Source organism: Denticeps clupeoides, chromosome 16, assembly GCF_900700375.1.
Source record: "Denticeps clupeoides chromosome 16, fDenClu1.1, whole genome shotgun sequence".
In the NCBI taxonomy this organism is placed as follows: domain Eukaryota; kingdom Metazoa; phylum Chordata; class Actinopteri; order Clupeiformes; family Denticipitidae; genus Denticeps; species Denticeps clupeoides.
Window position 1 is genome coordinate 17590055 of NC_041722.1, and position 15538 is coordinate 17605592.

General features: G+C 45.8%; 1 protein-coding gene across 13 annotated transcripts in view; it reads right to left on the reverse strand.

Annotated features, from left to right (window-relative positions):
- Positions 1 to 220: 220 nt before the first annotated feature.
- Positions 221 to 15538, reverse strand: part of tcf12 (transcription factor 12) — a 73947-nt gene continuing 58629 nt past the window's right edge. For 4 of the 13 annotated variants that reach the window (XM_028956080.1, XM_028956078.1, XM_028956076.1 and 1 more), the window contains 12 exons: positions 15290 to 15429; positions 14748 to 14892; positions 14578 to 14648; positions 11906 to 12050; positions 8410 to 8483; positions 7304 to 7375; positions 6743 to 6934; positions 4104 to 4215; positions 3727 to 3886; positions 3387 to 3622; positions 3157 to 3310; positions 221 to 2834 (listed from right to left, as the gene is read on the reverse strand). In XM_028956080.1, coding sequence (XP_028811913.1) covers positions 3168 to 3310; positions 3387 to 3622; positions 3727 to 3886; positions 4104 to 4215; positions 6743 to 6934; positions 7304 to 7375; positions 8410 to 8483; positions 11906 to 12050; positions 14578 to 14648; positions 14748 to 14892; positions 15290 to 15429 — 1490 coding nt within the window. In that variant the 3' untranslated portion in view covers positions 221 to 2834; positions 3157 to 3167. The remainder of the gene's footprint in view (positions 2835 to 3156; positions 3311 to 3386; positions 3623 to 3726; positions 3887 to 4103; positions 4216 to 6742; positions 6935 to 7303; positions 7376 to 8409; positions 8484 to 11905; positions 12051 to 14577; positions 14649 to 14747; positions 14893 to 15289; positions 15430 to 15538) is intronic. The other 9 variants (XM_028956077.1, XM_028956079.1, XM_028956087.1 and 6 more) reach the window with 5 other exon arrangements.

The following is a 15538-nucleotide window of genomic DNA, read 5'->3' on the forward strand; positions in this document are numbered from 1 at the left end:
ACTGGAGTTTCTGGCATTGCGCAGGCCGCGTGATGCAGCATACAAAAGACAAAAGCATTTAGATAATTTGCAAAAGATGCATCTAAAAATTTCAGCCTCTGCTAGCAATCTCATCAAAAGCGACCCAGAGTCGTGCTCGGATGAGCACGGGCTAAAGGGCGCAACATTTCAATTTGCTAAGCGGACGCGGCTATTAGAGAAATGGGACGACATGAAAGGGTACTGCTAACACACTTTATTAAAAATAGAAACATATGTTCCATAGTACTTTTTTCCCATACAGACTACAATGGTCCACTGATATACTTTCAAAAAAATGAATTACATAATATAAAACACACTCTTGCACAGAGAGTTCTTCATTTGGCCTAAATCCACTGTAGAAAGGTCTTGTGACGGGGAGGAACCTTGGCAGGATGGTACGCATCACCTACAAGCACCCACTTGCTGTACACGTTGGGGTTTTTTTTGTTTGTTTTTTTTCACAAAAATAAATCTGATCGTTGCAGGAAACACAGATTAAGAAAAAAAAGAAGTGTTGTCTAGATTGGGAAACAAACGCACGTACAGCCTTAAAAAAAAAAAAAAAAAAGATGGCACATTTATTGCTACATAAATGTTATATACATATTGTGTTATTTTTTTTTTCTTCCTCTTGCTGGTTTTTCGTTCGTCGTGTACTGACAACACTTTTGAAATTTTGACACGGGTACAAAGCGGAGATGCAAACAGGAGGTGGAGGGCGCGTCCTCTAGATCATTGAGCTCATACGGTTCCCCATATGCACTAGACAGCGAGCTACAATCCTACTACGCTATTAATAACCTTTTGATAATAAATGGACAGGTCATGGTAAATAACCGTACATTTTGTTTTTACTATCTAGTATAGTAAAATAAAGTAAGAAACTTTTTTTACTCAAAACTTTGATTTCAAAAATCTAGAAAGAGTAATATTTTGAATTCAAGAAATGTTCTTACAGTATTATTGTATAAAAGACTAACTACAGTGAAAAATAAGCCAAATGTTTTTTTCCTTTTTTTCCATATATCTTATGAGGGAAAGGATATGGGCATATAGTCTAACATAGCCAACAAAGATGCAAAGAAACAGCAGAGGGACATGGGAAAAGAACTCAAAAATGGATACAAGCATTCAGAATACTGTCCAACAAGGCCACACAGACATCACATTTCTCCAACAACGGGACGGGGGGCGGGTTTATCCAAAATAGAGTCTTTATAATAATTTAAGAAGTCCTGTTGCAGTTGTGGGTGTCGTGTTGCTAAGTGGTTGTGGCGGCCTTGTCTCACAATCAGGGGTAATGAGCGGAAGACGGAACACACAAGGAATTGAATGAAATTTAAAGCGAGAGAGTTAAGACCCAAAAGATATTACAAAAAAAGTAATGCACACACATACACACATTTAAAAAAGAAATGGCTGCTGCTTTCTAAATACAGTTGAAAACTGCATTTGTTCGTCGTTTCCAAGCGGAACGATTGAGCTCGTAGACTCGTAAAGCGTTTCTCCCTGGACTCGGGCCACGTCACATTACAGGTTACTGTATCAAGTACTGTGCTGTTTGGGGGGAAAAGCCATTCTAAATAACTTAGAACCTCCTGCTGCTAATTCACACTGGACATTAAATGCTTTACTATGAAGCCTAGAGAAATGCTTTGTATACAATTACAAAATAAACATATATGGTGATTATTCAGATTTTTTTTTTTCTCGTTTTTTTGTTTGTCGTTTTAGATGGAAAGAATAAAAAAAAAAAAAAAAAAAGTGAAACTTTAATTCAGGCCAGGTGACCACGTGGTCTTCATTTCTTTTCTTCCAGAGCATGACCACCGTCGCCACGGACTACATCCCCATGGCCAAGTCGTGGCCCACACCTCAGCCAATCAGACGATTGACACAAAAAACAATCCTCACAATCTTTACACATAACACTATATGGCAAGGGATGTGGAGAGCTCCTCTCTTCCTTCGGTTAAGACACTAGGAGACACATAGGGAATGCTGGAGGTTTTTTTTTTTTTTTTTTTTTTTTTTGCATCTGGTCTGCTCACTAAAAAGAATAAAACATGCCGGCCTGCCGCTGACCTTTCAGGAAAGCTAAAGTTTGCCATAATTCTCCCATCAAGCCCTTCCTTCAGTAACGCCAATGCCGTTTGACATGCTGGTATGGGTGGAATGGATAAAATATAAATATAAAGAATATATTATTCATATTACTTAGGATCCAATCAGTTCATCAGTTCATCTGAGACGATGTTCGATCAGGGAAGTGGGGGGGTGGTGGTGGTTATATATTAATCTCGTTTCTGGGCTCGGGTGACACGCAGGCAAACTGTAGGTCAACTGAAACGCCATCAGCATCTCAAAAGCAATGTCATAACTTTCCCTTTAAACATAGTTTTATAGCTCAGTAACATAATAAATAATAAAAAAAAGCAACAAACGGAACAAACAAACAAAAAACAAAACAAAAAACTGCCGTTACAATGCATTCGTCAATTCAGTTTAGGCACAAGGCAACTTCCACATGGTCGGGTGGAGAGGATCGCGACAGTCTCTGATTGTTCAGATGCGACACGCGGCGTGCAGACAGTGATATGTGCTGAAGTTCTCTCTCGTGGGCAGAAATTTGCTGATCGGTGTTGGATGTCTTCGCAGGGACCTGGGCGCTTGCCAGTTTTTCTTCTGTCTCGGGAGTTTGGCTGCGAGTGGTCTGTCTCGTCCAATTGTGTCACAAGCTGTGAGTCCTGTCTGCCCTTGGGAAGCAAGGTCGCCAATGCTATTTTACACTTGATCTGAATCACTTTGATCTACAATGGGAGAGACACGAGGCATGAGACGTTCATATTAAAACTTGAGCACGGTGCAAGATACTCTGATCGCTACTTTACCACCCGCTATTACGGCAGTAATATAACAGACCTACAAATACTTATTCCCAATATCGTTAATTAACCTTCATATATGCTGTATTTGTCATATGTGAATTATAGCATATTTTGTTTAGTTACTACTAGAATATTATCTATGATTTCAGTCACAATACAGAAACGACCAGCATCTTCATTCAGTGCACATGAAAGGTTTTGAATAAAATTCACTCTCACTATAGTTTAGGGCCGGTGTTCATACCTGACTAGCGCTCAGAGGTGGCCCATGGGGTTGGCTGTGTCAGTGAGGCCGGGGTGCACAGTCTGGTGCCCCTGCTGGGGGTCCACGGAAACTCCCGACACCTTCTCCTCTTCTCTCCGTTTAAGGCAAGCTGCTTTGGGGTTCAGATTCCGCTCTGAAACGTGAATGTTAACAAGACTGAGTAAAAAAAACATTCACAGGGAACACGGCCAGCCGGAAGAGCGCCTGACCTCGAACTTGCTGCTCCAGGCTGAGGATGACGGCGACGGCCTGGTGCAGGATCAGCAGCTTGGTCTGCGGCTTCTCACTCTTCAGGTGCAGCTGGCACATGCGGCCGAGCTCCTTAAAGGCCTCGTTGATGTCGCGCACACGCAGGCGCTCCCGCGCATTGTTGGCCATCCTCCGCTCGCGCTCACGCTCCGCCTTCTGCTCCGGGTTCAGGTCTTCGTCCTCGTTAATGGTGCTACTGTAGAATAAAAAAAAAAAAAAAATGATCCATTCATTATCCATGGATACCAACACACAGGCTTTCCTCAAAATGCATGAAAGTAAGAAGAAAAAAGCAGGTACCTTGCTCGGGTTCCAGATCTGGGTGTCTTCATGTCCCTCTTGTCACTCTCATCGTCCGACTTCATGTCATCAGAAGAGTCATGAAGGTCGTCCTTCTCCGAGTTCTCCAATTTCAGCTCCAGGGCCGCGGCCACCTGACTGGGCAGGTTTCCTGCGAGGGCTGCAGAGGGCACACCAGTTCACACACCTCTACCTGCTTTTTCCTGAATTTCTTTCATAATGTAATATACTAAAAGTGTTTACAAGGTTGCCAAATGTATTTGTTGGTGTATTTTCTTTTCCATTGGCACAGAATCGTTAACAAAAGCCAATTTAGTCAATGGTAGATTGGTTCTGGTAGATCAGATGATGTGTGTGTGTGTGTGTGTGTGTCGTACCTCTGAAGCTATCGGCCTGGTGGTTAAGATCAGAACTAGGTGCTGGGCCGGCGCTGGGCAGTCCGCTGTGACTGTTGTTCAAACTGACAGCTTCGTCACGGTGAGCACCGCCCTGTCGGAACAGATCAAAGGTTGGGGAACATGTCCAGAACTCTTCTGATCAAACATAATCTGATCAGAAAGAACGAAACAAAGAAAAGGAGAGGAAAGAAAGTCAGAGTGCAGAAAACTGAGTCAGATCTTGGACTTGAAAAGTGACGGGAGCTCTCCTGTTCATGCTGGCCCCACTTCACACAAATCTGTACCGTTTGCAGCACAAAGGATGACCTTCAGCATCTCAGCGCAAAGTGCTGAAAGACTTTAGTCTCCACAGACCTCTCCCCATTAAATCTGGGGGCAGTTTTAATAACACGGATCACGCACTGATCTTGGCAGGTATCATCAAATGAAATCAGGATTCGTAGGTGGGGAGAAGAAGAAAAAAAATAAAACAAAAAGATAGACGACACCCAGACCGCCACAATAAATTTCGGAAATGTAAAAACAGGACCAAATTTCACAGGTGGCATGTGCCATCGTGTTCACTAATATCCCAGTAATTTTGTCTTCAGGATTAACAGTAATAAACAGATAGAAAATTCCTAGTTAGCTGTTTTTTGGACATATGATCCTGTTTGGCACTGCAAAGATCTTCAGGGTTTTAATTATAATTTGAGGCGCATGGGGTAAATATGGTATCGAGAGGATCCGTAATCTGTGGTAAAGGCCTAATAGTGGCCTGACCGTCCGCTGGAAAGTTCGTTCATATCTGCGCCGTGTCAGAAACGTGCCATGGAATGCATCTCGCGCTCCACGACTGTCCCACCACAGCATTCAGATGTCCGGTTGTCTCTTTGGAGAAGGGGTAAAAACTCGGGGGGTGAAAGCAGGACAAGAGGGTGGGGGTGTGTGTGGGGGGGGTGTGTCTGTCGTTTTCTTTCTGGAGGAATTTGAGTCAGTGCTGGCCTCTTTTAACCCCCCCTCGGCCGCAGACCCCCCCCCCCCCAATCTCTGCTCTGCTTTCAACAGGTGTCCAAACAAGCTTTTGTCTGGAGCTGGAGGAGGGGCGGGCCCTCTGCCGAGGAGAAGGCGGCCATTTTCCGAGCGCCACGCCTGATTACCATACAGCTGAGGCTGCGACCTGGTCTGACACACACAAGCCCAATGAGAAAAAAAATGAAAAAATTAATTTAAAAAAAGAGCAAGAAGGGTAAAGGGGTGTGTTCTGGCATATCTGCAAACACACTTTCACAGCACTTAAAATGTTGTCCATAAAAATCCATAATCACTGAATTTTAAAGGGGTGAAATTGCACTGGGTCCAAGCACTAGACTTCATGGCAATCACAATCATTTGTTTCTACGTTATGTCATTGCTTTTCTATTGATCATTTAATTGGGCTATAAAGGCACAGGTGGAAAACTGATTTATTTCCAACTACAGTATGTGCCTTGAAACGCATGGTATCCCACATTGTTATGGTGCTGTGCAAAATCTGCTGCCGTTTCCAGCTCGAAGTCTGGAGAGGGAATTAAGGGTCATGCCCAGTCTTATGCAGGAGTAGCTAGACTACAAATTACGTTGTCTGAGGCGATCCGACACCTTCACTTCATCACGTAAATCTACAACCGAGCGACTCAAGTGACGCGCTCGCCACCGTGCTGTCCTGGGAGTCGTGTTACGAAACACAGCTAACAACCACAGAGCTGCGCCGTGACTGGAACCATCTGGCCCAGCTGGAGCTGGTTCCACCACTTCACAAAAAAAAAAAACGAAAAAAAAAAAAAAAAAACAGAACCACCACGCGGCCTTTTAAAAATGGTCCATCATTGCTGGCAATCTGAGGCCCGCTGCCATCGCCGAATGGGTCTCTCGGCCCCATTTTATCGTTTAATCTCGACCAACAAATGCGGTGCTTTATTAAATAAGAAAAAAAGGGTTTTAATCAAAGACGGTCTTAATCTCTCCCTCCGTCCTGCCTTGGATTTGGTTCATGAGAAAAAACGTGGGCTGAATTATTCCCCACCACCTAGGGAGCAACAGAGAAATGCTTCCCTCTGTTGTCTTTCTCTACAGCTGTGGTGCTCAAATCCTTCTTCACTTCAGAGGGAGATGGAAGAAGAAAATAAAAAATAGAATTGGTGGCTTACACACACACACACACACACACACACACACACACACACACACACACACACACACACACACACACACACACACACACACACACTAGGCCTGTGCCTCTCACAGTGCTCCAAGCCAAACATTTTCCAGGCCGGCGAGGGTCCTTGCTGCTGCTGGGGAGGGGGGAACTGCAGCAGCCATTACACATATGGAAACTATGTGGGTTTAAGTTAAACGACCCTCTGTGGAGGGGAAAAAGGGGGAGAGTTTCTGCACATGGCTGGGGTTCGGTTTTAAACAGGTGGCTCGGGATTGTTTATTAGCCAATTTGGAAAGGCACACATGAGTCTCGCTGACCCCCCCCCACCACCACCAAAAAAAATCCCACAACTCCCCACTGCTCTCAGAGAAATTGCAACAAGTGAGGGAAAATTCAGCAGACGTAAAATAAGTACTCGTGCAAGGGGTGCAATTACCATGGAGGCCGTTCGACTTGCGACCAATCCAGATGTGGGGAAGTTTGTGCCAATGGACGTGATTGGTCCGTTGTGTGTTTGTCCCAGCAGGCTGTGTATGTCACTGGGCAGACTGGTGGTGGAGCCCACTGCGTGGTTCCGCAGGACGTGGATCGCATCGTCCAGCCGGTCCAAACGGTCCTCCATGCGAGACTGGAGAGAGATGCAGAGGAACAGAGGGATTTATATAAAGCATGTTATTGGGGGAGACGGACAACAATGACTGGATGGAATGGTCCTGACACGATGCTACAAAATTTGAGAAATGTGGAGCCATTCCAGCCTGAGAACGGGGGTCTGTTTTTTTTTTTAGCTAATTATACCAAGCTGAAATGGCCGAAACATAAATAATGTGTCATCAACAGCTTAAACACAGGCAAAAAAAAAGCTAAAAAGTGTATCCTGATACAATCATTCAAAATTCATGAAAAAGGAGGAAAAGAAAAATGTAAGACGTGGAGCACACATGTTTGAAAGAAAGGAGAAAATGGGAAAATATTCCAGCTAATTGCAGCAAAGTACCTCACAGACGTCCTTTAAGAAGGACATAGCATCCTGCAGATGCTCGTGTAGCTGCTGATGAACTCGATTTTTCTGCCAAAGTCAGACAGGAAAGGAGTGAGTGTGCGTTTAGGAAGAGTCAGACAGGTAATATAAAAGGAAAATCACACAGGGAAGGGGCAGAGAGTGACTGGTCCTCCCCACTGAATTCAAATGCTGACAATACTAGGATGTCTCCACATTCAGCCATTCTACACGGCTATAACAAAGGAGATACGATGTCAAATGACTTTGATGCACATTGAACACCATGCACCGTTTGCAAAATATGCAATATGTTGTGCTGTTATGAAACACTTACACGATTCATGTTATGACCTATGCACAGATGTTTGCCCTGCCTCCAAAAATGGCCACTATCAAAGACACAGTGCATTATCAATGTATTCCTTCCACATTTACACAGCTCCATATCGCTACAAACTGCTCTATTTTTACAATTTACTTTTTTCTTAAATCTATATAGTACTTTATTTTAATCCCTAGGTTTGTGCAGTTGTTTAATCTGTGCTAAATTTGGTTCAGGATGACATTATTTTATCCCTGCTATGGGTTCTAATGTACAGAAATGACTTGTTGAGGAGATTAACGAGTTGCTAGTTGACTGCAGTCCCCTTCAGCAGAAGCGACTGAGGTAAGAAGGAGGAACGGGAGGATGATGAGAAAGCGGTCCACATTCGTTCACAAAACCGCCCCCGTGCATGTAAATATTTCCCCTCGGAGGGCACGGTGTAAACATACGATGTGGAAGGGGCGACCGAGCTGAAAAGCGATCGCCGTCTCCGTCCGCCACTCAGCAGTCACTCCAGGAATCCTAGAGCCGAGGCTCAGCGCAACAGCTGCCAGCAACAACCCCCCCCCCACCCCTCAAGTCCCGTCCCCACCCTGGACAGATGGCGAGAGACACACCCCAAGGGACGGGTATTGTTCCGTCCTTACCCCGCACCCCCCTACGCCGAGTCCTGTGACATTTGTCAGCCTGGAATTTCCATGTAACGCAAACCCTGCTCTACCCAAGTGGCTCCGTCCATTAACAGGGGGGGGGGGGAATTAAATCCACAGCTCACCAGCGAGTGCAGGGAGTTCTCGTAATTCGGCGAGGATGGAGTCTGTCCACCTGCACGGGGCCACTGGTTGGTACCTGAGGAGAGACGGTAACAGGCTGTTAAACACTCCGCTCCTCTCTACACCCACACACGCCAGTTACACACCAGATATGCCAGGATCGGGACATTTTAAACACTTTTTTTCCTGGCAAAAAAAAGTGTGTAATTATTTCTGTCACCCAGAAGGTGAACTTAAAAGATGTTTCTTATCTGCACTTTAATTCGAGCTGGTGGGTCAAGTAGTTAATGTGACATTAGTGACATTTTATGAATATGACGCCCGTTTAGCCTTCATTTGGGTATTCCATGTTGCATTGCATTAATAGGAATCCTATATAAACACAGTTTAATGCCTTCAGAACACATCCACATCCTGTCTGATTCCCTTATTCCTTCTGGTGAGCTGCTTTGTTCCAGGGTTTTATAAAACATCATTTCCTGCGACTGAGCTGTATCCTAAAACACGACCCTGTTGGGCGGGGTCACAGAGCGACAAGCGCCGCATCCGCAGGTTACTTTAGTCATGGCTAAAAAACAATAAGGGTCTGATAAGGATCCGGCGCGGGATGCACGCAGCCGTCCCGTCACATCCTGGCTGAGGACTCATCCAGAAACTCGACAGGATGGAGTCGTCACTCCGGGGTCAGTCCTGCGGCGAGACGCCGGCCTGCCGCGAATAACAGCGTGTCACTGGTGGATTAACACTGCCAAATTACCCCGTACGAGAGCCCAGCGCTAATTTTCCATCCTCGCAAGGAACCCGCGGGATGAGCCGGAGTCCAAACAAAAGTCCTATTGTTATGTGTATATGGAGGAGAACTAAATTAATGATTTCCATTTTTTTCCATGACTCTGTGCCAACTTGACAAACAACGAAAATGGAAGAGTTTCTTCGCAAAGACGCTAACTGTGACGTTCTGCCTGCAATGAGCAGCAATAGACGAACGTTGCACTCCACCAATTAAATAATTAAAAATGGTGAGGGGGGTGGTGGTGGTGGTGTCTTATTCTGCCCTAAAAATTCATCTGCTGTCCAGCTGGCAGACAAACTGCAACCGGACGTCATGTGACCAGCGGCAGTGTGTGTTTACATCAGACAGACACACACACACACACACAAAATAAAGGTTCAAGTGTCCTTAATGGAGTCTGGCGATAACAGAGTGTTCAGATCAGGACCTACATTACAGCGGAGAGGAGGCCAGGCCCCGCCCCCTCGCTGTTTATCTCCCTCACTTCGGCTGTTTGTCATAAAGTGACAGTTCAGGGTTTTTTTTTTAGATGCTCAGATAACATCAGGGCTCCATCTCAGCTTCACCCTGGAAGTGTTTAGGTAAGAACTTTCCAGCTATTCATCCTCCGCGGTAAGCAGGCTTTCTCCAGCAGGAAGATAAAAAAAAAAAAAAAAAAAAAAAAAAAAAAAAAACACAACAGACTTTAATTAACAGCCTATTAAAAGTTACTTTGGGGCAGGAAATGAGGGCTCTCTGCTTCACATCAGCCCCTCGGCAGCTCTAATAAGCCCTGCTGCACCGGCCAGCATGAAAAATGAGCCTGGGCCTCTGGTGTACACGTGGGGGAAATATTTAATTGAGCAGCACCGGCGGCAAGAGAGGGTGCTTACGCCCGAGTTAAGGAACTAAATCCCAGCGAACAGATGGATGTATTTGTAGTTAATCATAACATCGTGCCAGGTTATGTACCCGCCTCTAAATATAGTTCTGTTGTAATCAGACAACTTCAAACGAGTTTCGGCGTGGGTGCGACTTCCAACGATGGAGCAGAAGGGACAGAAACACCATAGGGTACGAATTTACAGACAAAAAGCCGCATATATGAGGTGCATCAAAATGATGATCCAATTTTTCTTGCTCAATTTAACAGAAAAAAAAGCCATGTAATGGTTGACCAATTCTTTAAGGCAGTTAACGGCAATGACTAGTACTAATGTGCACTAAAATGTATTTTTCATTCCTATTTTTTAAGTAATGCTCTTTTAAAAATATTTAATATTAAGTATTATGAAGGTAACAAGTTCAGGTGAGAAAACTGCAGCTGCATCTCCCTGCAAACAATGCAGACAAAAGAACAGTGACGATTGTTGATGTCGAGTCTTGGATTTTTATTAATATGATTTCTAGTTAAATAACCATGGCAATACTGCAATAAATGTTATGCATTTTTAAAATATCAGAGGTAATGTGCCTTTTTGCCAACTTCCAAGACATCATAATTCTTCGGCACTCGATATATTGCAGGAAAGTTCCCTAAGACACAATCATAGTTCACTGCTTTTTTAAAAATTCCGTATTTTAAAAAGCGGCTCACATTTGGAGTTCGCCCTTGTTCTCATGAACTTTGAAAACCAAGGTGGCTTCATAAGTGAGATTATGATGAGACTCTGAGACAATGGCCACGGTGCGTAGAGTGTAAACACCAGCCTGCTCCAGTCAGCCGAGTCACCACTCTCTCCACACTGCCTCACACACACATACATACACAAACACAGGGGACAAATGAGGTCTTTTGGCAGCCGGTCCGTAGGGGGGGGAACAGCTGTCTTTGGGCCCGGAACAGCTGAACAGAGGCAGCTGTCGCTCTGCATCACCACGGCCGGCACAACTGCCCCTCGCTAAAACAACACCGGACTGCAGCGCTCCACCCGTACGCCACCCGCCCACCTCCTCCTCTATCAGCCCATCTCTCCTCCAGTTTCAGCGCTTCGCTTCAGTGTGTACACACAGTCAGCCAGGCGCTGTTAAAACCTTAACATCTCATCTTATCTCCACTTGTTTATCCGCTTCTAGTCAAAACACACACAGGAGCGGCAGTGTGGTTATGGTGCCACACACAGCGAGAACACACACACACACACACTCTGGCCGCATCCTACACCATCCAAAGGCCATGTCCTCACAGATCGTGGGTTCAGATCATCAGCTGTGAAAGACTGAAATGACACACTAGCAGATACTGACTGCCTGACTATGTGTGTGTGTGCGCATTATGTACAATATACATACACCCCCTGGGGCATGGGTGGCCTAGAGGTTAAGGAAGCGCCCCTGTAATCAGAAGGTTGCCGGTTCGAATCCCGGTCCGCCAAGGTGCCACTGAGCAAAGCACCATCCCCACACACTGCTCCCCGGGCGCCTGTCATGGCTGCTCACTGCTCACCAAGGGTGATGGGTTAAATGCAGAGGACACATTTCACTGTGTGCACTGTGTGCTGTGTATCACAAGGGACAATCACTTCACTTAAAAAAAAAACTTACACACATTTGATATATGCATTATGTAGCACACGTCTACATTATGATAATATAAGTGCATGCATATGTTTTATAAAGTGCTTTATAAAACCGGATGCATTAGAATTATGCAACTTGCAGAAATATATAGTGCATGCGTGCGTGTGTGTGTGTGTGCATGAGAATGCGGCAGACTAGGGCTCTACCTGCCCTTCCTGAGATGCCTCCAGCAGTCACCACTGTACCTGCTGTTGCTGCGGTGCCAGCCGTGGCAGTCAGTGGGGAGGGCGACCCCACGGGGGTGGAGGGGTTGGAGGGGAAACTGCTGCTGGTGTGGTCAGGCGAGTAGATCTGTGGGTCGCAGAGAGAAAGCCAGTCAGTCAAGGAGAACAGGACACACATGGGCGGTCTCCTTCACAGCCTTTACAAGCTCCGTAACAGCCACTCTGACCCGCGCTCACTCAAAATTGCATCGTCAATTCAGTCCGTTTTACTGCCCGGGGAGCCCATAAAGCACCTGGAGAACACATACAGGGGGCTTTAACAGAATATAGCGGTGTCCATAATGGGGTGGGGGGCTGGTCAGCCACAGATTTCCTTCTCCTGCACCTACTCTTTTTACTTTTATCTGCGTTCTGGAACCGGCACTTGCAGCAGCGGCGCATCAGAGCCGAAGCCATTAAGCATGATGGAACAACAGAAAGAGAGCAGATCCGTGATCCTGCTGGGTAAATATCGCTAAACACGCCCCAAAATAGTGGTGATGAAATACTGCAGCGCTGCACCGAGCAGAAAGCAACGTTACTGCGCGACGGGATGGAGAGGGAGGGAGGGCAACTCGTTAATCTCCCGAGCTGCAGCTCATTAGATGGGAAGAACTGGGTCTGTTGTGCTGGCCCGCCGTCTCAACGAGAGCTAATAAACCAGCACGGCTTTTTAAACAGCAGAGGTGAACGTCGGGGTCTGACGTTAAAATCCAGAACGCGATGTTGTGGACAAACCCATTACTCGGTTGGCTGGTCTGGTTTTTTACACTCCAGCCCTTCAAATGTCCACATTGGTCCAACAATGTATTTTTTATTTATTTTTTATTAAATATCTAGATTATGCATGTAGCTGTGTACTGCCTTTTCAAAACATGATCCTGACTAAGAAATCATTTCTTTTATGAACAATAATAAGCAGGTCAAAGTCAAGCTAAATCTGAATTAATACTATTAAGCCTTAAGCATTAGATTGTTCAATTTGACCAAACATTGGAATAAAAATATATTAGGGAAAAGAATCTCATGATTATGATTGGTCCAAACCTCATGCAAAAGCAGAAGTAATTTTTGGGGTGTGTATGCACACATGATCTTTTATTATTTGATTTTGAGTAAAAGATGGACTTCATAAAATAAACGTTTGTGATTTGTATGCAGTTTTTTCCATTTAAAAGGGGTGCCACTTAAATTTTTTTTTTTTTTTTCTAAATCCAACTAATTAACTGGGAACAACGGCTATGAATGTTAAGTCGGGGACAAAAATCATTTGCAGAAAATCCAAAGTGACTTTCAGACACGCAAGAAAATGTGCTGGATGGTTCTTTGTAATCTCCTTAATCAGTCCTACATACAACAATTTAGTTTTTCACTCAACTCCGCAAATCCTGCCAAGGCTTAGGAACCACATCCCAGCAGGGTCGAGGAGGGGACTTTTCAGAAAGAGAGAAAGAGAAGGGAAAGGAGAGAGAATATAGGCTCAATTTGTCACTCTGCCAGTGACAGTGGCGCAAAATCGGCCTCCGCCCACAATGCGCGTTCCACAGACACCGACTGGGAACCACGAATGCGCATCTAAACCAAATAGGAAGTTGAATTTTATGTGCAAGCGCCTTTCTCTCTATCCCTTTTCCCTGCCCGTGACTCCTGACCCTGTGGTACCCAGCCGCGTAGTTCTTGGCGTCCACACGAAACCCTGCCGCATTCAACGTGCAACACGACTCATTTCAGGCCCCGACAAATGAGGCTCCGCCCACTCATCAGTCACGCTCTGCAAAGCCTGCGGGGGGCCAATAACCACGGCCCGTTTAAAAGAACGCAGAACAAAAGCCTCCACAATGGGCAGCCCGCGGGGCTCGGGCGCAGCCACCGCCGCCCCCACCGATGCCTCTCGCCCAACCCCGGCCCTACCGTGTCCATTTCACAGCAGCTTTGTCATGCTAATAGAATTGAGTCTGTGGATACAAAAAGACTTAATTTGTGATTATCATTCCCCATACACCGTCCCATTTGTGTGCGCTTGTGGGGACAGTCGTCCCGATGCGTCTTATGACCGTGTCCCTGTTCCCAGTCTTGGAAAGCTAGAGCTATTAAATCGGCTAATTTCTCCCAAGCGCTCAATATTGAGGCATGGACGCAGCATTCTGTGCACCTGGGCCCACAACCGTCGCGACATCATCCTCGTCCTCGATGCTCCCGATTTGGAGAGGCGCTGGACAGTGTCCCACATACCGCCACAGTTCATTTTCCTGACCGATGGCGTAATCCATAGGCTTTGGGGCCGCTTTACGTTGGGCTCCATTTCCTTGTGTACTCTGAGATTAGGAGAACAATTATCCTGGCTTAGGTCTGAAACATCCACAAACCATCCCCTGACCTTATTTAAGCGCCCTGGCTTTAGCGTCGCACTTAATACCCCCACCACGGAAGCAGTCTCCGTTAACGTCTGCATAGAGCTTTTCCTACAGGCCATTATTCGGCTTAAACTTTTCATACTAAAACACACACGACAACAACAACAACAACCAGGTCAGTGGTACATAACTGAGCACTAAACAACAGAAAGAAAAGGGATGTGGAGTGAAGAACCTGTTGCTGTTGTGGCACAAACTCACCGAAGCGAGGGCTTTTCCCAACGCGTCGCCAGTCTGTGAGCTGCCGGTAGCGTTGCCCCGATTGGCAGCAGCTACAAACACACAATAAACACCGCCGACGTGAACATCAGCTGCAGAGCGTAAAAGTCAAAATACGGCGTGTTACGAGGAGCGTCCGCGGAGTCCCGTACCCATTACTCCCTCGGTGGTGTTGACGGGCGGGGTGTGCGACGCTGCCACGAAGGGGGAGGCGCCGGCGTTGCTGCGATGGAAGCTGGACATGGGCGGAAGACTGGTGCTGATGTCTGTGGGGGAGACAGGGTGCGGAGGGTAGTTCTGCGAAGAGAGAAGAGTAGACAGACAGCAATAAAAAAAAAATCATTAATAACCCACGTTCACGTTTGTCATGAATGAGTTCTTATTCCCTGGGACACAGGCAACAAGTGTGTGTGCAGAGACAGCCAACCTTCACCACACACACAGAGAAAATCTGATCTATCGCTGATAAACACTGTGAATAGTGAATCAGTACCGTTAGCATCAGATAAAAGAACACTGATAACCCTGAACCTGTGTGTGTGTATATGGACTGTTGTGCTGGTGCAAAATTTTGGTACTGCATTTCGGTTCCTGTCACGGTACACGGTCCTGATAATGTGATAATATAACAAGAACACACAGACGGACAGATTTCTAGACGTATTAGAAGTCTGTAGATCTCGTGAGCTCCTACCAGCCGCTCGTGCGAATGCACGTTGCTGTAGCTTCCTGACTGAGTCATGTGAGATGAAGCTCCGCCCATAATACCACCGTAGCCCGACTGGCTGATCCCATTGGACGAGTTCCATGGGTCGGAGGAATTGTGGCTCCCCTCTAAACAAACAAACAAACCGACAGACAGAGGGCACTTCAATTTTCACCCACTTCTACTAAAGAGGCTGGTTTTTATAGCCAAACAGCATGCAGACAGATCTTTATTACA